Raw genomic sequence first — 20518 nt, forward strand, 5'->3', positions numbered from 1 at the left:
AATGTTCATATTTAACTAAATTTCGAATAAGTCTTTACATTTCATATTCTTTACTTTTTCAATACTAAAATAATTTTTCATAACAGTATAAATTTTTAGCATATTTTGTTACTTTATTATTAAGTTTTTATAATTGTATCACTCATGGCGTTGCCATAAAAAATTTCGACAGTAGAAAATTGAAAAGGCAGGTTTAACGAATAAAGTTGTAGAATGTAAAAAATAAAAAAAACTAATCGTTAGTTTAATTGAATGTGAATCAATTTGTATTATCTGAAGATATAGTCGGGTTGCTTATTTCTTTTGCGAGATTGAGAAAATGAGTTAGATGAAGTATTGAAACAACGCTCGATATGTATGTAGCTACATCTTCTCTTTGAATAGTTTTTAACTGAGCTGAGACTGAATGAAAAATACGATTGGCAGTTTTAGATGACAATTGACCAATAGTTTGCACGGCGTGTAACACTTTATTTTCATCTGCTGATACTGGAGCTGGATTAAAATAATTTATCATTTTAATTACTAGTCATTACGAATTTTTATGGTTTGTGAAATAATGAATTTTTTTAATTACAATGATTTTTTACATGTAATTAGATGGTTATGTATTTTACAAAAAAAAATGTTATGAGAAATGAAAAAAATAAAAATATATTCAGATATATTCTCAAAACATTTTCTAAACTATTGAGTTGAAACAGTATCATAAGAACAAAAGATGAATAGTTTAGGATGCTCTTGCGTAAGGATTACTAGTAGATAGAAATTCGAATTTTATATTTTTGGCACGAATGAATCAATAATTATCGTTCTTGAAAATTTTAGAGTATGTCATTGATTATTTAAAAAAGTTATGAACGATTAAAAATCAAAGCTTCAACACAGAGTCTTATGGAAAACTATAACTTTTTGTGTTTCAACTTGATAAAATAAATATTATAAGAGTAGACAAAGGGACAAATAACGTTTCAAAATATTCTTTAATTTATGCTAATGATATAATCATTGTAAAAAATAGTACGATCTATGATTTGAATTACTTGTTAGTAATTATAGTTAGTAAAACTGAAATTATGACATGACATCGGCCATTATAGAAACCGGCAACAGCGCACGATGAAAAAAATGAGTTTGTATATACTTATGTATATTGTTTATACAAAGAAGTTCGTAAAATTATTAGAGGTTTTTTTGAACGGTCAAAATATTTAAGTAATTTGTTTAATTACAAGTAGTTTGACAAATTTCCCTTCAAAAGATTCATGATCATTTCTCACATAATAATAATTATTCTTATTATTATTATCTGTGATGTGTATTAATCGTACATTGACATTTGCATGTATATATTGAGATTTAGAAATGTCAATATTGCTGGATTCATTATGACAAAAAAAAATTCGAAGTCAACGCAATGTCTAATTAAGAAATTTACATTTTTTATAATAACTGTTATATAAATATTTTCGATAGTTAATCAAATAATTAATAATTTGAAATAATTGATAAATTATTTCTTATTTATGATGAAGTCCACGACATTGCACTAACGAGCATGCGCAGTAAAGACTTAATTGTAGAAAAATGGTGGAAGAAAAACCCATTCTTTTGCAGACTCAATTATAATTTACCTGTTTGAGTATCTTCTTCTTCAATAGGAGGAAAATAATAATCGATTAATTTATTAACAAGAACATTTGTGTTGTCTATACTCTGTACTGCCAAATCACCATAATGGTTATTCAAAAGTTCATTGGCTTTATCGACACTTATTTTTTTTATCACATTTGCTTGGTGTGTTGCTGATTCTTTAGCTGCAAGTAATTTATCAATTGTTGGTTGAAGAGAACTATTCATGACGTTCCTCGCTGCATCATAAATCTTTAAAAAGTAATTTTAGTATAAATGCTGTCAACCCTGGCGGATCCGAATTACGGTGACTTACGGTAATTACCGTAATCTATGTACTCGGGAAAATTACCGCATTTTGCGGTAAAATCCCGTAATTTATGGCAAAGGTAAGGTATTTTTACAGTGAATGTGCAGTGAGAAAACGGAAAATTACCGTAAAATCGTGAAAAGCCTACGGTATTTTACCGTAAAGTGAAATATCGCACTTTAAAAATATAAAAACACGCGGTGCTTACAGTCGAAGTGTTGCAAATGACGGTAAATTGCCGTATCTTACTGTAATTCGATGTAATACCGAATTTTACTGTGAAATCACCGCACTGTCCAAAAGTGTGGTAAATTAACGCTGTCCGGATCTACCAGAGAATATTATAACCATCTCTGATTAAAAACTCCAATTGAAACCGCTGAATTCCCATTGGTTCCGATTGAAATCCGATAGACTTTCAATCGGAGTTTTCAATCGGGGATTATATTCTTTTTCTTAATGAACTATTTAACCTTTTAAGGAGGTATGGGATTTAAGTCGAAATAATGAAATCAATTAAAAATTTTTAAGATCGATAAAAATATATATTTTATATGTGTTCTCTTAAAATTTCAGAGATTTAGGGTTCATAGTTTATTTATAAAACGAGATTAAATATAGGTTATGTAACATTGTAACGATATACCAGATCTCACACCCACTCTTGTTTTGATAAATTTGATGATGAAGAAATAATGAAACAGCTTAGAAAAACTCATTGTGTAAAAAAAAAAATTTTTGAAAAAATAAAATTAAGTTGAGGGTACTTCGTTTTAAAATGAATTCAGTTTAAAAAATTAAAATTTTTAAAAAACAGTCAGCCATAGTAGCTTTTTTCGGATTTTTTCTGGAAAAGAAAATTAGAATTATTATTAACACGAAACCGTTAAAAAAATTAGCCGTCTAGCTTCTTGGCAAAATCTCGAAAAGTATGAGTGATAGCTCAAATATTGAAAAAGTTTCTAAAAGAACAGAGAATTTTAGTTAAAATCTCTCGTTCCCCCGCATTGTAGCTCAAATATTGATAGTTTTAATTTAACGTTGAAAATCGGCTTTTGCGCGGCAGTTTCGGCATGCGCTCGCTGCCACTCTAGTGAGCGTAATTTTTAAATAATTTTTTTATGCAATTGAATATTAATTGGAAAATTTGAAAAATTCTGGTATCATCTAGACACTTCAAAGAATATGATTCTACGGTAATCAAAGTTGTATCACCATTTTTTAAAAAGTTGTTCAATTATTAATTAACATTTTTTTACGGGTTTGTGTTTTCATAAAAGGAGATATAAGAGTTTGAATGAGTAATCTATAAATTTTTTGGTTCTTGGAGCCTTTTTTATAAATACTCTCAACAAGATAAAAAAAAAATTGTTTAATAAATCAATGAATAAATTGTTGACAAAATAGTATATTACGCACCCAGAAAGGAAAGTAGAACACTGCAGCCCGCGTAATATTATCACCCGAGCCGAAGGTGAGGGTGACAATTACGCAGGTTGCGATATTCTACTATCCTCCCATGGTGCGTATACCATTTTTTGTCACACCAGGACCAAAAGTTCGATTACAATTCATAAAAATAAAATCAATATTATTATTGAAGGTTACGTAAAATTTTCTCAGTCAATTTTTTCATAAAAATAAAGAATGTATAAACAAATAGAAAAAACGTCGAACATGAGATCCAGAGACAAAGTCCCTGGTCGGGGTTGGGAGATGGAGCCTCACTTCAAAAGTTTTTTTGTATAGCTTTTAACAAAATGTAACTGCTAATATTTACAAACATTAATGTTGTAATTTTAGAAGAAATAGAACATCATTTCTTCTTTTAGAATTAACATTTATAGAATAGAATATAAATAATTAACATAGATAATTAATAAGTTCATCATTATTAATCGACAATGGATAATATTATATAAAAAATTATCCAACGCACTTAACTATTAACAAATAATTTATTTATATATTTAGGCATAGATTATTAAATTTAAGAATTATTTTTATCATCATTGTTGTAATAATTATTAATTGTTAAATTTTGTATTTTGCACTTCTTAAATGTTATCAATCCGGAACGAAGAGTGACTCAGTGAATATTATCATTTTTTTTTTCATTCTCATTTATACGTTTCTTAGTACTTGTGATTGTTATACGCATGAGTATTTTATTTTCAGAGGATAAGTTTTGAATTTGTTGAAGTGGTTTTCTATTTGGATTTATTTTTGTGGAACGCTCAGTTGATTTGATAGGGTTATTAGAATTGGTTCGTAATATATTTGAATTCTCATTAGATTTATAAAGTAATAGGTCTGCATTTTCATTGGTTATTGAAGCCAATGTTGAAACCGATGGTTGATCAGAAGTTGAAGTTAAAGGTAAATCGAATTTTGGAGTCGATTGTGGATCTAATGTTGAAGTTACCGGTTGGTCGAATTTGGAAGTTGTTAAGAGATCAGATGTAATTATTTTTTCAAAAAATTTTTTTCTGTTATTCAACAAATGCTCAATATAACCCTCTGCAACACTGCTTGATTTCCACCTTCCATGTTTTATTTCAATCAAACTTGCACCAGAGTTAGCCAATAAAGTTGCTGATGAGCGACGAAAACAGTGACCAGTATATTTTTCAGGTTCTTCTAAGTTTAAACAAATGGTAATTATTTTTGGCACTTCAGAAATTTTATTTTTACCTATAACTTGTCGCGTACACTTCCTTCTTTGGTAATTAATAAAAAATCTTTTCGTCTCGATGTCATTCGGCCTTAATAATATATATTTTTTGATTATATTGTAATTTTCTCTTCCAATAACAAAATTACGAGGGTAATAATTTTTTGCGTCCTTTATTGTTACGACAAATAGAGATCCCGTGTCTTCAACGTCTTGAACATTGATGTTACAAAATTCAATCGTTCTTAATGCTCCACAAACTTCGAAAATCAGAATAACCTGGAATACACATAAATATATATTCCATTATGTTCATTTTATTTTATTATATTGTACATATGAATTTTGTACATGAATATATCTTTTGTAAATATATAAATATAATTTAAGAATTTTAGAACAATTTGGTCTTGTCTGCAATAAACCACGACTAAGATCACACAGGTTGCTGAGTACAACTCAATCATCGAAAAGCTATGTGCCCTATGGACCGAGGAACAGGATAGCGAATTCAGTTAACGACTATTGTGATTCCATAAATTTCTTTGGTGTTTCCTTATCAGGTTTCTCAGAAAAAATAAAAAATATTGTACCACGTCATTGATATAAAAAATAATATAAAATAGCATATTATATTATATCTTCGTTCAGTGTAGTTACTAATTGAACACTACTTTTGTAATAATTAAACAAGATGTAAAAAGCCGATTGGCGTGAATAAATAATTTTATAATGAAAATATAATTGTAAATATTACTTACTTTTGATGCGAGATAATTCAAATCATGACACTCATCTAGGAATTTTTTTATCTGACACAATGTTAATACCCTAGCTTTTTTTGGTTTATATCCTTTGGCCTTAATTTTAATAAAACTTTTCAAGTTATGATAATCATCAATATTAATATTGTGTCTGGGAGCTACCGTAGTTTTAATCATGGACCAACGATTCCATAAAGATGATGGCTTCATTGACACTGATAGCTCTTTAAAAAAAACTAAAAATACATTTTCATCAAATGATTCTGTGTTTTTGTTTTTTTTGCCACGTTCAAAATTCATCATAACATGAATTGTAACGTGCAACCGATTTTTCAGGGAGTAAATTATCTCTTATTAGTTTTGCTTCGGCATCTAAATCTGTGTTATCTTGTACTTCTGAATTTTCACTATCACTTTCATATACCTCTTCAGAACTCATCTTTATTATTATTATTCTTATTTTTCTATTTGGTGTTTTATTTGCTCGCAATTTTATTTAATTTATTTTGGGTTAATGAATTTTAAAAAACTTTAATGATAAACGATAAGTATTTTTAAGTGAAGTTGGACAGATTTTACCATTACACATTTATATTTAAATTGAAAATAAACGGTTGTCAAGAAGATGACTCGGTGAACATGAGCAGAAAAGTTTGAGTCTGCGCATTGATTAATTAATTTATGAAACCAGGAGAGATTATGACACTTTCGTCCCTTAGAATAGGTCTTGGAAACGAACTTTCGGTTAAGGTGTGATAAAAAAAATTTTTTTTTGCCATTATATCGAGATTTGCAAATTATGATTAAAAAAAAAAAGATTCCTTAATTAATTATTTAAAGAATCAAAATATGAAAAAAACCCATAATGAACAATAAAACAATTTTTTTTTAAATATCATTTTCTTACGCTAACAATATAGTGAAAAAAAATTTTCTTAAAATATTTAATCAATTTGTTATAAAAAATTTATAAACTAATGGCATGAAAAAATTTGAAAAGTGATCATATAATGCCTAACAAGAATATGAAATCAGTAATAGCTTAAAATTAAAAAAAAATTATTAAAATTAAAAATTTTTTTGTTACTTCAAAAATTAATATTTTTTTTTTTTTTAATTGTTTTCTAGTGTATAGCCGCAATTACGGCCTTTTACACTTTTTGCCTTTATATCGCAAACTGCTTTACTTCTCCTCCTCTGCCTTTCGTTGTGCGGCTGTGGCCTGACTTGTGCTTATACTGTACTGCATCATTACAGTGATATCCTGCAACCTCCCTTGTGCAATGGAGATGCAGTGGCTAGGGAAACCACAGAGAAAACCTAGCCAGTACAGTTCGATTTGGGTAAAGCTCCAGTGATCGATAAAATTCCCATTTTACCGATCACTGGATCTTCATCCCGCGCCTAGCGATCAGAGACCTTCGTTCGAACCCGACGTGTGGCTAAACGGTCACCCAGCCAAGTAGTGATCATGCTCGATGCTACTTAACTTCGGTGATCGCCCGAGCCACGCGCGTGCCGAACGGCTGCCTCAGCCGCTTCTTCAAAAATTAATAATTAATGGAATAAAAATATTTTATAAACTTCTATAACGTCAGTTTATTGAGTATGCTTAGAAAAGTGCTCCGAGAAACAAAAAACTTATAAATCAATTATTTAAACTTTTATACCGCCTTTTATGACAATACAAACCCCTAAAAAAATGTTAATTAACAATTGAATAAATTTTTGAAAAGTGGTAGTACAACTTTTATTACCGTGAAATCGTATTTTTTCAAATTTTTCGATTAATATTTAATTGCATAAAAAAATTATTTAAAAATTATGTTCACTAAAGTGGCGGCGCGCACATGCCGAAACTGCCGCGCAAAAAGCCGATTTTCAACGTCAAATTAAAATTATAAATATTGAAGCTAAAATTCGGGGGGGGGGGGGGGTCGAGAACTTTTTTACTAAAATTTTCTGTTCTTTTAGAAACATTTTCAATATTTAAGCTACCACTTATACTTTTTGAGATTTTGCCAAAAAGCTGGATGACTAATTTTTTTAACGGTTTCTTGTTAATAATAATTGTAATTTTCTTTTTCAAAAAAAATGCAAAAAAAGCCTTTTTCAAACCATATTTTTAGGATACCTGTAACTATTTCAGGAAATCAACTTCTCGACTAGAATATAGAAAATGTGGGTTATGTCGACGGCAACGTTGTAAATTGTAGGTCACGCGGGAAATTTCATGTTTCAATAAAATAGGCTAGCCGAAAAGTCAAATAGGTAAACGAAAGTATTATAAAATTTTTATTGTTTATGATAAAACATAAAATAAATATTTACGTAGTTAAAAATTACGTTTTTTCCATTACCCATTTTCTTTTTATTATTCAAAAATTTAGCAATGAACTAACACTCTGTCTGAATTGGGAACTGACAAACAGGGTCACCCAACCTGGTGATAAAAAATCAAACCAATGATGGGTTACAAAAGTCGAGTAAATATACAGTAAATGCATGCTGTAAACACAAGAAATAATTTTTTTACAAGAAATTATTAAGAAATAAATATTAAAATGGAAGTTGGAATATTTATAGAACGTGAAGAGACAAAAAGTAGGGTATGCTGTGTAGTCAGAGATTGTCAGAGTAAAACAAATGAAAATTTAAACGTAGTTTTCCGTAAGTTTCCGAAGGCTGGTGATAGTTCAGTACTATTAGAAAGTTATTTTGGTGATTTTGAAAAAGTTGATAAATTAGAAGCGAAGAAAAAGTTATTTAAAAATAAATGAAATTACTCCTCACATAAAGACTTGCTCTTTACATTTCAAAAAAAAAAAAAAAGATTATTTGATATTGCCAGGTACGTTTGTAAAGTTTAACCTAAACATTAAAAACTGAAATTATGATTTTTGTTGTTTTTTAAGTAAATAAACATTTTATTATAAGAACAAGTTATTGATGATTCATGCAAAGTCATGTTCAATCATGTATGACGAGGTAAGAACAGTCATGCATGATTCATGCAATATCATGCATGACCAAGCTCAGTCATGAATGATCATTCATGACACTGAACGAACTATGCACCGTCATACATGCCCATGTAAACTCGGGTTTTATCATGTATGATCATGAATGAGAATGTATGATACGGAGAGAATGGTTATACACAATTGAGAGTAACTTGGCATGAGTATACATGAACGTGTATAACTCATGTGAAGTCATGCTTCGTTATGGATCACTACTCTAATCAAAAATTCTATGATGAATCGTATGGAAACCCATAGAAATCATAAAAAAAAGTATGGATTTATATAAGAATCCTTAGGAATTAATATAGAAGAGTATGGTTTTATACAGGAATTAATGTAGGAAACTATGAGTATCCGGATTTCTATGTAGGAAATCCAGGTAGGAAACTGTGCATACTTAGATTTCCATTTTTACATGGTGCACATTCTCATGGGAAATTAACGCGAAAATCTACATGAGTTTCCATATGGTTTTCATATGGCTTTGACATGGTGTGGATTTCCATAGGAACCCATGTGGGAGTTTATATCGGCATCTATGCTGGATTACTATATTGGAAACCATATGGGAATCTATCTGAAAATGCCTTGTGGAAATTCACATAGAAATCTCGGCTGGTTTCCGTTGAGCTTCAATCGGATTTAATCAAAGTTTTTAACCAAGAATAATCAAATATTTTTATGAAAAATTTTCCATATTTAGGCATTCATTTTTATTTTGACGTTAGTAGTTAAAGTTATTATTTGATACGGCCATATATGACTTGATATGACTATGTATAGAAATTTTAATTAAAAAAAAAAAATGTACAAGATTTGATTTTTTTTCGAAAAAAAAAAAAAAAACAGTAATGCAGTTAAATTTTAGATAAATAATAGCTTTTTTATAACAACATTTTTTTTAAATAATTCATTAACCAAAAAAAAAAAAACAATCGTTTAGATTAATTATGGAAAAGGAAATTATTAAATTAAGAATAGAATTAAAAAATAAAATAGTTAGTCTTTTTGTATTTATTAAAATTATTTTTTACTATATTTCAACTATGCGACCTTGGAAGAATGATAAGGTGAATTTTTAAGCGATAAAAAAAATTTTATATTATCGGTCGAATTTGCAAAAATTATGTATTAAACCTTTTTTGTAGAGCATTCAATTTCCTACAAAAAATTGTACTGAGAATTTCTGAATTCTCATTAGGTAACATGTTATAAAATTCAGAACAAACAAAAACGAGTTCTTCAAATTGTATCAAACTTTTAGGTCGGATACCTCGTGAATGGTTGAATTTATGCAAAAATTATAAGAGGTCTTTTTTGTAGATCAGTAAATTTGCTTTAAAACTTACCAGAAGAGATTTTTGTATCTTGATTTTTTCCTAAGTCATTTATTTCTTACCATGTTATTAAATGACAAATCGAAAATTATCAACAGCCACCTCTAAATATCATTATTAAGTGCTCAAATTTTAATTGGCACTAGTCTTGGGTAGTTCGCGAACGACCTAGGTCGGAAGAGCGCTCCTTTAGGTGAACTATGCGAACTAGTTCGCCGATGATCTCGCTCTTAGTTCTTTTTATATTTTTTTTAGCGTCGGTTTTACCAGACACTGGCGCTATGTGACCAACCGAGTTATTTACTTTTTCTGTGCGCGCCTTGATATTTCGATATCGATTCTAAACAACTTCACATCCACATCTAATATATAACGGACTTTGAGTAAATTTTTTGAACTAACAAATAAATCTGATTTTATGGTAAGTTTAATTAAAATTAATATTTTACTCTTCTATTTCCATTAATTGTTATAAATAATTGTTATTATTATATATCACGTTAACTAGCGACATATAACCTATAAATTTCGGTTGTATTATTTTCATTGTTTTGATTCATTCAAAAAATATGAAAACTTTTTTAGTTAGTTTTCTTTTATATTATTTCATTTCAATTTCCATATCATCAAATAGTCTTCAATACTTAGTTTCATAAAAAAATAAACTTGGGTATTTTTGCAAAATAAAATCAATTTTTATTGAATGACATTTATTTAACTCATCTTAATTTTGATTATTCAATATGATATTTCCGTAAGAAAATATCTAGTACTAATTATGCTTTATTTTCACTAATATCTATAAACATAATAAAAGTTCTATTAATTAAAATTATAATTCAATCAATAAAATTTATTTGTTTCAGATTGATTGTAATAATGACATCAAGAAGAAAACACAGTTTTTTATGGATGCATTTCACTGAAGAAACTGAGAGTAAGAAAGCAAAATGTAAATATTGTTCGTCGTATATTAGCTTTGCTGGTGGTTCAAATGGCAATCTTACCCGACATATGAAAACAAAGCATCCTACAATTCCTTTAGCTCCGGAACGGCAAGATTTTATAGATTTATCTGATTCAGATCCTCCTCAAACAAGTCAAACTGCATCAAGGAATAGTAATTCTCAATCCTTAGCAATTTCATCATCGTCATCGATATCAGCAGTATCATCGCTTCAAAATTCAATAATTCAATATATTCATAAGAAACCACCCATTCGAAAAGTTCAAGAAATCGACCGACAAGTTGTCAAGATGATTGCTAAGGGACATCATGCTTTAAGAATAGTTGAAGAACCTGAAATGCGTAAACTAATTCAACTAGTTTCAAATTGTCCTGGGTATCAACTTCCCTCTAGAAAAACAGTATCAACTAATTTAATGTCTAATGTCCATCAAGAACTACAAAGCGAGGCTCGAATAAAGATTAAAGCTGCAGTTGCACTATCTCTGACTACTGATGGTTGGACGTCTAGTAATAATGAAAGCTATATAGCTGTAACAGCCCATTTTATAGATGATGAAACCAAGCTTTGTTCTATATTACTCACTTGTGAAGCATTTAATGATAGACATACAAGCGAGAATTTATGTGACTTTTTGAGGAATGTCATGATAGATTGGGATATTTTGCATAAAGTTACTGCTGTTGTTAGTGATAATGCATCGAACATTATAAATGCTGTTAAACTTGGAAAGTGGCGATCAATTGGTTGCTTCGCTCACACTTTAAATCTTATCGTCCAAACTGCTACTAAAGAAATATCTGATGTTTTAGTGCAAGTTAAAAGTATTGTTGAATACTTTAATCGAAGTACCCAAGGACAAAACAAATTAGCCACCACGCAAAAACAACTCAATTTACCCGTTCTAAAATTGAAACAAGATGTCCCAACTCGCTGGAACTCGACTTACGACATGCTTCAGCGAATAATACAGGTGAAGGATGCTGTGATTACTACGATTGCTCTATTACGTCCCGATTTAAATATAAAGCAAGAAGACTGGGAGGTCATAGAGGAAGTTTTACCTTTGCTTAAGCCATTTTATGAAGTAACAATTGAAATAAGTGCCGAAAAAAATGTAACCTTATCTAAAGTAATAGTATTTAACAATTTAATTCAAGATTTCTTGAGGAAATATTTTTCCCAGAATCAAAAAATTATTTCAGTGCAATCAGCCTTGAAGAAATGTATGGAGACTCGATTTAAAGAGTTGGAAAATAATATTTTATATGCTGAGAGTACAATTTTGGATCCTAGATTCAAAGCAAGATCATTGAAAAATCAAGACTATCGTGAGCGCGCAATCGAAGGTCTTAAAAATAAAGTCGGTAAAACACCATTGCAGTCGTTGCAATATAATAATCGAGAAAATTCTTCTAACACCACAACTGCTCTTGTGCCGGTATCATCAGTAGATGAAAATGGAAATAAAAAAGATTGTGTGAGCATATGGGATGAATATGATAGTGAAATAAGTAGAATAACAAGACCTGAAAACAAAACTGTGGCTAGTATTCGTGAAATTGATAAGTATCTGAATGAGGAGTACTTGGATCGTAAGATGGATCCTCTGCAATGGTGGCACGAAAGACGTCATAGATATCCTCACTTATATGCATATATTTTAAAAAGATTTTGTATCGTCGCAACATCTGTGCCTTGTGAACGAGTTTTCTCAGGGGCAGGACAAATTATTACTCAACGACGCAAATTATTGAAACCGAATAAAGTTTCGACACTCTTATTTTTACATAGTAATATGTAGAAAATAGTCTTTAAAGTTCCTAACATGTGATGGCTATCGTGATATTTTTAATCTGATACTATGAATACGACGGATTTTTATCTAATTATTAATATAAATTATTTAATTTATTCATTTTTACTTAAGAAAGAAATCTTATGTGATATAAAAAAATGTCAACTTTAATTGTAATGATTCGCACTTTTCAAGTACTGTAATATAATTACGCATTATACTAGGAATAAGACTAGCTGTTGACTAATGATTAACATAAATTATTTAATTTATTCATTTTTACTTAAGTAAAAGATCTTATGTGCCATAAAAAAATGTCAACATTGATTGTAATAATTTGCACTTTTTAAGTATTGTAATATAATTACGTACTATACTAGGAACGAGACTAGCTGTTGACTAATCATTAATATAAATTATTTAATTTTTTCATTCTTATTTAAATAAAAAATTTTATGTTCTATAAATAAACAGAACCTGCAATAATCATAAATATATTTTTTTCTCTATTTATTGTTTTTATTAAATTATTTAAAAAAAAAAGAACTAATGAACTAAAAGAACGAACTAGTTCGCCATTGGATTATGAACTAAATTGAGCGCTCTTAGTGGTGACCGATTAAGCCCAAGACTAATTGGCACCATATGTTAAAATACCCTTTTGATTTTTTAATGTTCATCAAAAAAAAAAAAAAAAAAAAAAAAAAAAAAAAAAAAAAGTCTCTTAATTTGAAACAGTCTAATATATATGTATTGTGAGATGAAACACAGTAAACAGACTGTACGTCCCATACCTCATTAATAAAATAAAACATTAAAATAATGAATTATACCTCTTGAGTTGGTTGGTTAAAGATAGGAACTGTCTGTACGACAATATCGAGTCCTTTACATAATTTTTGATCTACAGTATTAATTTGGCCCTCAAATTTTTTTGCAAGAGGAACAGCAATTGGAGCTGCAGTTGCTGTTGCATAGTGCAATCCAGCTTCTGCATAACTCAATGCCCAGTTAATAAGTTGATGTGATCCTTTTAAATATGAGTAAGTTGAGCCAGTTTTCTCAATTGCCATATGAACAGCAGGAATATTTTTTACACGATCGAGTACCTCAAGATGAGGTCCGCCACTTGGACTTTGTACTTGGTCTGTCATTATTGCTGAATAACGATTAAAAAATGTATAAAATGATATGCTCGATAAAATAATTATTGATATTATGAAAAAAAAAATGCATATAAACATTTTAGAAATAATATAGAAAACTAAAGAAATTGAAATCACGATTTAATTAATTTTCGAAATGTAAAACATTTTTAATGCAAAGAAAATTAATAAAACATTCTACATACATTTTTTGTTGAATATTTCACGTTCAAGTATACGTAGACAGTGGAATAAAACAAAATTTGATAAGAAAAATTAGTATTGTCATCCCACCGAGAGAATGCACCTCGGGTGTCGTCGGTTTTTACTCCCACCCTAGATGTTTTATATGCTAAATGTTCTCCTACTTTTCTGTGCGCATGCGCAGTTCATAAATGTTTGGTAGTGGGGGCAATTTCCGAGGTTTATTCTCTTACTGGGACTACAATAGCTTATATTCAAATCATATGAAGGTTAAAAACATACTAGACTTTAACCGATCGTGCGAGCCTATATCTATACAGCGTAGTATATATGTAGTATGTACATATTATATGTACGTAATATATATATATATACATATGTATATATTATATATTTATTTGTTTAGCTACTACAATTTTTCGGAGACACAAGAGAAAGAATCCAGCAATGTAATAATTTTAAGGTACTTATTTATCGTAAATAATACTACATTAAAATACAGTACATTAAAATTTATTTTATGTTGTCAATATTTTCATCATAATTACTGTTTATAAACGGGAAAAATTACGTTAGTCTCTTTCGGTAATTCATTCAACTATATTAAAATATAAAATTATTAAAGCTCGGTCGTACCCTGTACATAAAAATTTTTCATGCGTCGATTTTACATCCTTCGGAGATTGCCGTGAACTCGGAACCATGGAGACTAGAGTAGAGTATACTACTCTAGTCTCCATGCTCGGAACCCTAATAGTACATCAACTTCTCCTAATGGTACATTATTTTCTGTCTTTTAAAGTATCAATTGAATATTATTTTCGTAGAATGAGGCAATTCATTATAGGCGTGAAGGTTATTAATATCTGTATAACCTATTTGAGGAGAATATATATATTTATTTATTCCTGTTCGATACCGTACAGAATCAGCGCCATGTATTCATACCGTACCTGGTTACAAGCGTACTTTTTACTTTTCTACTTTTAGTACTCTACCAACATACAACTCTCTTAAATAGATTTCTATGTGGAAATATCAATATTAAATATATTTATGTTGCAAAATAATTCTATGTAAAATTATCATTATGTAAACTTATTTTACTAAATATAAATATATGCGAAAATAATTCATGTCTAAAATATCTCTATATTATATATAATACTGGCTAATAATTCTTGAGCGGTAGCATAGAATCGGTAAAAAAAAAAATATCTCAAAATAAAAATGTATATGACTACTTTCATACAAATGTAAAAATATAAAAATAAAAAGTTGTATAAAAAAAATTCAATAATTAAAAATATATGTATACTGATAAAATGTAAAATTATAAATATGTATTGTAAAATAAGTGAATAAAAAAAAATCCCTATAAAAAATGTCTCTATATTTGAAAATCACTAATAAAAATGTTGTTATGTCCTGGGAGGTTACTAGGATCGGAGCTGACGCCACCTCCTGGACAGTGGGCAGTTCGTTGTCACGCGGGGCCAATTTTGAATTTGAAAACAGTAGATAAATTTATTGTTTACTAAGATGATGATGATTGTGATTGTTATTTAATGAAATAATTAAACTATGATTAAGGATAGATGTAATTGATGAAATAACTTTTATCTGAAGACTGAATTTTATTATAAAGTATGGATAAAACTTGATCAGTAATAACAGTTGTATTCGTAAAGAGTTCTCGGAGAGAAGTGAAGTTACATCAGACGGCAGAGAGATCTCGGACCTCCACTCTCCAACTTCTCCCCACTACTCTCATGTTCACACTCATGCTTATATGTATAAATACTTATATATCTATGTTCTTTACTAAATATTATACTTATACATTTATACTTTCTACTAATACGAATTTGAGATATAAGCTTATACATTTACGTTCTTTACTTTATCCATTCTATATCTTCTTATTACTTATATTATTTATATTCTATTTTCCCGTACTTGGATACAATCATTCGGTTAAATATTCTAGACTATCAGAGGTGTGTTCTATAATTATTCTATATTTAGTTATTCGTTACAATTGACATTATCATTTATCGTGAAACATCATTATAATTATTCTAATGCTATATTTCAATATTTCTATTAATTCATTTATTATATGAATCACTCTTTATTTAATATAAAAATATATATATTAACAATAATAGTTAAGTTCCTGTGATATGGTTTTCATTTATAAATAAGATTTATTTATTATATATTTCCTTTTCTTGTTTGCTTATAGAGTATGCATTTGTTTATAACCATATTTACTGTTAACTATAGAACAAGGGCCTATTCATGATTTTTATGCGTATGTTTTGTTTAGGTTTTAAGTATCGGATGACAGGAAACGTTCCAAGACCACTCAACCTGTATTTATATTTCTCTGAATACAAAATAAAGGTTTATCTATCTATTTATTTACACTTTCTTATAATAAAAATATATAATTTAATGAGTATGTGCCACGACGATTTATCATTTAAATTATTGACTCAATATTGTTAAGACGCAATAAGTGTTGTAAGAAATTAATGTATAATTTCAAATGGAATTCAAATGCGCGCTTCTTATATATCTCAAGTTTACTAATTAATTAACAGGTGGAGGCACCTGAGGCTGTTGAGGACATAACAATACTTTTATTAGTGATTTTCAAATATAGAGACATTTTTTATAGGGTTTTTTTTTTTATTTACTTATTTTACAATACATATTTATAATTTTACATTTTATTATTTGTATATATATTTTTAATTATTGAATTTTTTTTTTACAACTTTTTATTTTTATATTTTTACATTTGTATGAAAGTAGTCATATACATTTTTATTTTGAGACATTTTTTTTTTCCCGATTCTACGCTACCCCTCAAGAATTAATGGCCAGTATTGTATATAATTTCAAATGAAATTCAAATGCGCGCCTATTCATAGATCTCAAGTTCATTAATAAATTAACAAGTGGAGGCACCTGTAGCCACTGAGGACATAACATTTTATTGATTAAAACAATATTGTATTAATTTAAATTAATTTAAAAAGTCATCAACAAGTAATCTAAGGTATTGACATACAGCGCCAGAACGTCACTAAATGTACAAAATAATTGCTTACAATTCGAAAAGATAATTTATAATAAAATACTCAATAAATATTTTTGTATTAATAAAATCAATAAACCAACAATTACCGACAAATTATTGTCGAGCGACAGAAATTACAATATTTAAAAAATATGACAATGGAGAGGTTACATGGAAAAAATTGTAGGATGATAATTTTTTTTTATAAAGAAACAAATAACCGATAAATGATTTGAATAGGCCAGGATGAATAGGCAAGCGACTGAAATTTAAATGAATTAGATCAGTTAATAAGGAGAGACTAGATGAGTGGAGCTCTACTCAACTGATAATCAATTGAGAGTGGGTCATTTGAAAATGTGAACTTTTGAGAAAATGCGGAATGCACATGGAAATTCACTAATTATAAATGTTTCAAATAAGAATATTAAAAATTATTGACCGTTATTTTTTAGTTTTACTTAAATGTATTTAATACTTTAAAGCAAAATAGTTTTTTTTTACAGAATATAATTTGACTTAATTGACATATTTATATTATTAGGAGAATAAAAATACATACAAAATTCAAGTAATTTTTAAATTTATATTTAATATTCAATCTTTAACACTGCATATTTTTTTATTTCATACAAATATAAAATTATTTAACTATAAGGTTTTATTCAAATATAATATTTGGAAGAATCGTTTGTAAACATATAAATATAAATGATACTATAATTATTATTTTCTCTCTAATATGTAAGAAATTCCGTGAGGTTCAAGATCAATTTTGGGACTAGCTAATTCAGGATTTCCTGACAAATCATTGCACTTTTGCCAATTACCACATAGTTTTCAACAGTAAGCAAAATAGTGGCCAATTTGGTGATTTAAAATTAGTTATTATTGTTTATAGTAATCAAATAATATAAAAAATATAAAATAATACCGGTAGCATAGATTAATTTCATTTCCAACTTCATTTTCAACCATTAAGTTGAGAGTAGTTGGGAGTTGATTTAATTTACACGTTCGTCCATGAGTTTCCTCAACATTTCCACGGATATCCAATTCTATATATAAATATTCCTTAGGAATAACCATACGAGCTTGTTTTCCAAAAGAGCAAAGTTTACAAGAAATATTGTAAATTTTATTGTGAAAGTTTAGTGATTTTTACAGTGCACCAAATCCATTTCTAACAATTACGTTGTGATTAATAGCAAGAACAGGGAAAGCTGTTGTGTATGCTTGACAACAAGGGTTTGAACATGAGGTATACTCAAGTATACTAGGTGCATTTGTAAATAATGTTTTCCACAGGTTACTAATATTATCATAACAATTAATTGCACGTGATATTTCAACTTTTTTTAAGTTTCCTTTTTTCAATTGATCATTTTTCAAATCATCAGCTTTATATATAGGATGTAATATAGCCATACGCTGCTGATGAATATCTTTTGTTGGTCCTTTGGCCATAAAATTAATTAAAAATTTAAAAATCGGAAGCTCTGATTCTGAAATAAATCTGCGAAAATCAGTATTTTCTAATGCACCAGTAAATAGCATCTGAATGATAGTGTCAAATGGACAAGTATTATATACAATCCATACTTCATTTTGAAATTGCACTGGACCAGTTAAATTGCCGTTACGTAATAAAAAAGTTTTACTTATTTTTATATTTACTAAATCATTTCGCAATCTCACTTCTGGAAAATTTTGAAAATAATGGCCTGCTTGTTTATTATTAAATTTATCTTTGTACATTTTCTCAATAACAGCAGATAAACTATTTTTGTTTATCGGTGCAATAGAAGAATGATAAGGCGAGCTGGTGGCAATGTCGTTTTGATTTTTTTCGGTAATTGATAAATTATCATTTTTTTCTACTGATTGAATAGAATCATTTTGCATATAGTGATTTGATGATATATCTAAATTATTGGTTTCATCGTCAATTTTGACGGAATCAATGGAACTAACTTCATTTTGACCATCTTCTTTTGACTGATTCCCAATACTAACAAAGTCTGCAAGCACGACTTTCGGACAACATTTGGTAAACTGAAATTGAATTTCCATCAAAATTTATAACAATTTGATATAAAAATATGTGGCCAGTTTTTTTAGTTCTAAAATCGGTTAATTTTTTAACTACACGACCAGTCGCATCAATATATGTAGATGAATATTGGCGATGAGTACGTGTGGCATAAAACACATAAAATGGTAAATCACCGATTGCTAAAATAGAATTGACATATTCTGGTTCCACATTCAATTTACGAATAGCAAGTATAACGTCGCGTATATCATCAGGTTTGATTCCAAGTTTTTTATCGGAAGCTTCTTTTTTTAATTGATGAAGTGTATTTGGGTCATATAAGAATGGTGAACCAGTATCTCCAGGTTCCAAAATGTCTTTGGCTTGTTTTTTTCGCCACGCAGAACAGCCTATTTGTAATAATTCTTCTTGGATTTCTGTTCTTAATGTGCCATTTAATGGACGCTTGACGTCGTCATGCTTGGTAAATCTTGTATCAAGACATTTCATTGATATGTAAACGGGGTTCTGGTCATCAGAAGGGGTTTTGATAATCCCTACAAAAGGATTTCTACAAGTACGGGATTTGCAATGACCTTTAATTGTCGCATAATTAATGCCGTTTTCATTGATTCTAGCTCGTTTGAGTACAAAAGCATTTTTTGAGATGATATTGTTTCCAAAAAGCGAATGAAACGATGTTAGACCATACACGGGGTTCAAATCCAGGATATTTACGGCCTTTATAAATTAAAGGATTTTTTAGTTTCATTGCACTCCATAATTTTTGAGAAATTACGACATCAAAATTTTGACGCTCATCTTCATCATCTTCATTTGCAAGATCCAAATCATTGTTTTCTTTATCATTATTAGTACAATCATTATCACTATCGACCGAACAATTATTTGAGATTTCTAAACTGTCTTCCTTAAAACTTGAATCGTGTTTTTTTTTTTTTTTTAATTGAAATTCCGCATTCTTTTTGAGCAATTGACAAAATTTGTCTTCTGTCTTCTCTTACATTTGTCCGTACGGCATGAATGGTCCATTTTCCTCCCAAGTCCGGGTCATTACTTATCTCTTTCCAAACTGGCGAAGACCATTTGGGTAGTTCATCAGTAATAAAATGGTGAATATATTTTTTCAAGACTTTAACTGCTAATTGTACAGATACAGCTGATGATGGCGGCATCATTAAATCATAGAATATATTCTAGAGATCAAAGAAAGAATAAAATAATAATGGTGTCATCAACTAATAATGCTTTATATTACTAATAATACGTATTTATATATGATAACACAAAAACTGTTCGATTGCACTATGTATTTATTTATTAATCTGTCATTTGCTTTAACTGTCGCATTTATGAAAATGTATATATATATATATATGTGTGTGTGTGCTTGTCTGTAGAAATTTGAACAAATAAATTGACGAAAGATAAAAATTTACGATATATAATTATCCATTAGAATTATATTATTAATAAATAATTATTTTAAATTCTTAAATATTCCTTTGATATT

The 20518-nt window shown here is 28.8% G+C and overlaps 4 protein-coding genes and 1 long non-coding RNA gene across 6 annotated transcripts in view; 2 read left to right on the forward strand and 3 right to left on the reverse strand.

Moving 5' to 3' along the window:
- Positions 1-43: 43 nt before the first annotated feature.
- On the reverse strand, positions 44-14076 carry LOC103571474 (lipid storage droplets surface-binding protein 2). Its single transcript, XM_053737072.1, has 4 exons — positions 13861-14076; positions 13343-13668; positions 1635-1884; positions 44-495 (listed from the first exon to the last, which is right to left on the reverse strand). Exons 2-4 carry the CDS (start codon positions 13661-13663, stop codon positions 260-262), a joined length of 807 nt encoding a protein of 268 aa, XP_053593047.1. The 5' UTR covers positions 13664-13668; positions 13861-14076; the 3' UTR covers positions 44-259.
- Positions 1892-7272, reverse strand: LOC103571465 (uncharacterized). Its single transcript, XM_053737071.1, has 2 exons — positions 5378-7272; positions 1892-4895 (listed from the first exon to the last, which is right to left on the reverse strand). The coding sequence occupies exons 1-2, from the start codon at positions 5681-5683 to the stop codon at positions 4032-4034; spliced, it is 1170 nt and encodes a 389-aa protein (XP_053593046.1). The 5' UTR covers positions 5684-7272; the 3' UTR covers positions 1892-4031.
- Positions 9419-13128, forward strand: LOC128667370 (E3 SUMO-protein ligase ZBED1-like). The gene is made up of 2 exons (XM_053737070.1): positions 9419-10164; positions 10610-13128. The coding sequence occupies exon 2, from the start codon at positions 10623-10625 to the stop codon at positions 12513-12515; it is 1893 nt and encodes a 630-aa protein (XP_053593045.1). The 5' UTR covers positions 9419-10164; positions 10610-10622; the 3' UTR covers positions 12516-13128.
- A 47-nt stretch (positions 14077-14123) lies between the features above and the next one.
- Positions 14124-15108, forward strand: LOC128667371 (uncharacterized). The gene is made up of 3 exons (XR_008403340.1): positions 14124-14193; positions 14265-14321; positions 14686-15108. It is a non-coding gene; the product is annotated as an uncharacterized LOC128667371 (long non-coding RNA).
- A 2052-nt stretch (positions 15109-17160) lies between these two features.
- LOC103575626 (aminopeptidase N) overlaps positions 17161-20518 on the reverse strand; it is a 94660-nt gene continuing 91302 nt past the window's right edge. Inside the window, exon 24 of one of the 2 annotated variants that reach the window (XM_053743000.1) lies at positions 17161-20201. The gene's annotated coding sequence lies outside the window, so the exon portion shown is untranslated. The remainder of the gene's footprint in view (positions 20202-20518) is intronic. The other variant, XM_053743001.1, reaches the window with a different exon arrangement.

This window comes from Microplitis demolitor, chromosome 2 (genome assembly GCF_026212275.2).
Source record: "Microplitis demolitor isolate Queensland-Clemson2020A chromosome 2, iyMicDemo2.1a, whole genome shotgun sequence".
NCBI classification, from domain to species: domain Eukaryota; kingdom Metazoa; phylum Arthropoda; class Insecta; order Hymenoptera; family Braconidae; genus Microplitis; species Microplitis demolitor.

What these genes read in the sequence shown, in the direction of transcription:
- LOC103571465 (XM_053737071.1), bottom strand. Translation starts at nt 5,683, where the DNA reads ATGATGAATTTTGAACGTGGCAAAAAAAACAAAAACACAGAATCATTT. An exon ending in TGAATTATCTCGCATCAAAA is followed by an intron (nt 4,896 to 5,377) that starts GTAAGTAATATT and finishes TGTGTATTCCAG; the next exon opens with GTTATTCTGATTTTCGAAGT.
- LOC128667370 (XM_053737070.1), top strand. Translation starts at nt 10,623, where the DNA reads ATGACATCAAGAAGAAAACACAGTTTTTTATGGATGCATTTCACTGAA.
- LOC103571474 (XM_053737072.1), bottom strand. Translation starts at nt 13,663, where the DNA reads ATGACAGACCAAGTACAAAGTCCAAGTGGCGGACCTCATCTTGAGGTA. An exon ending in TTAACCAACCAACTCAAGAG is followed by an intron (nt 1,885 to 13,342) that starts GTATAATTCATT and finishes TACTTTTTAAAG; the next exon opens with ATTTATGATGCAGCGAGGAA. An exon ending in AGAAGAAGATACTCAAACAG is followed by an intron (nt 496 to 1,634) that starts GTAAATTATAAT and finishes ATTTTAATCCAG; the next exon opens with CTCCAGTATCAGCAGATGAA.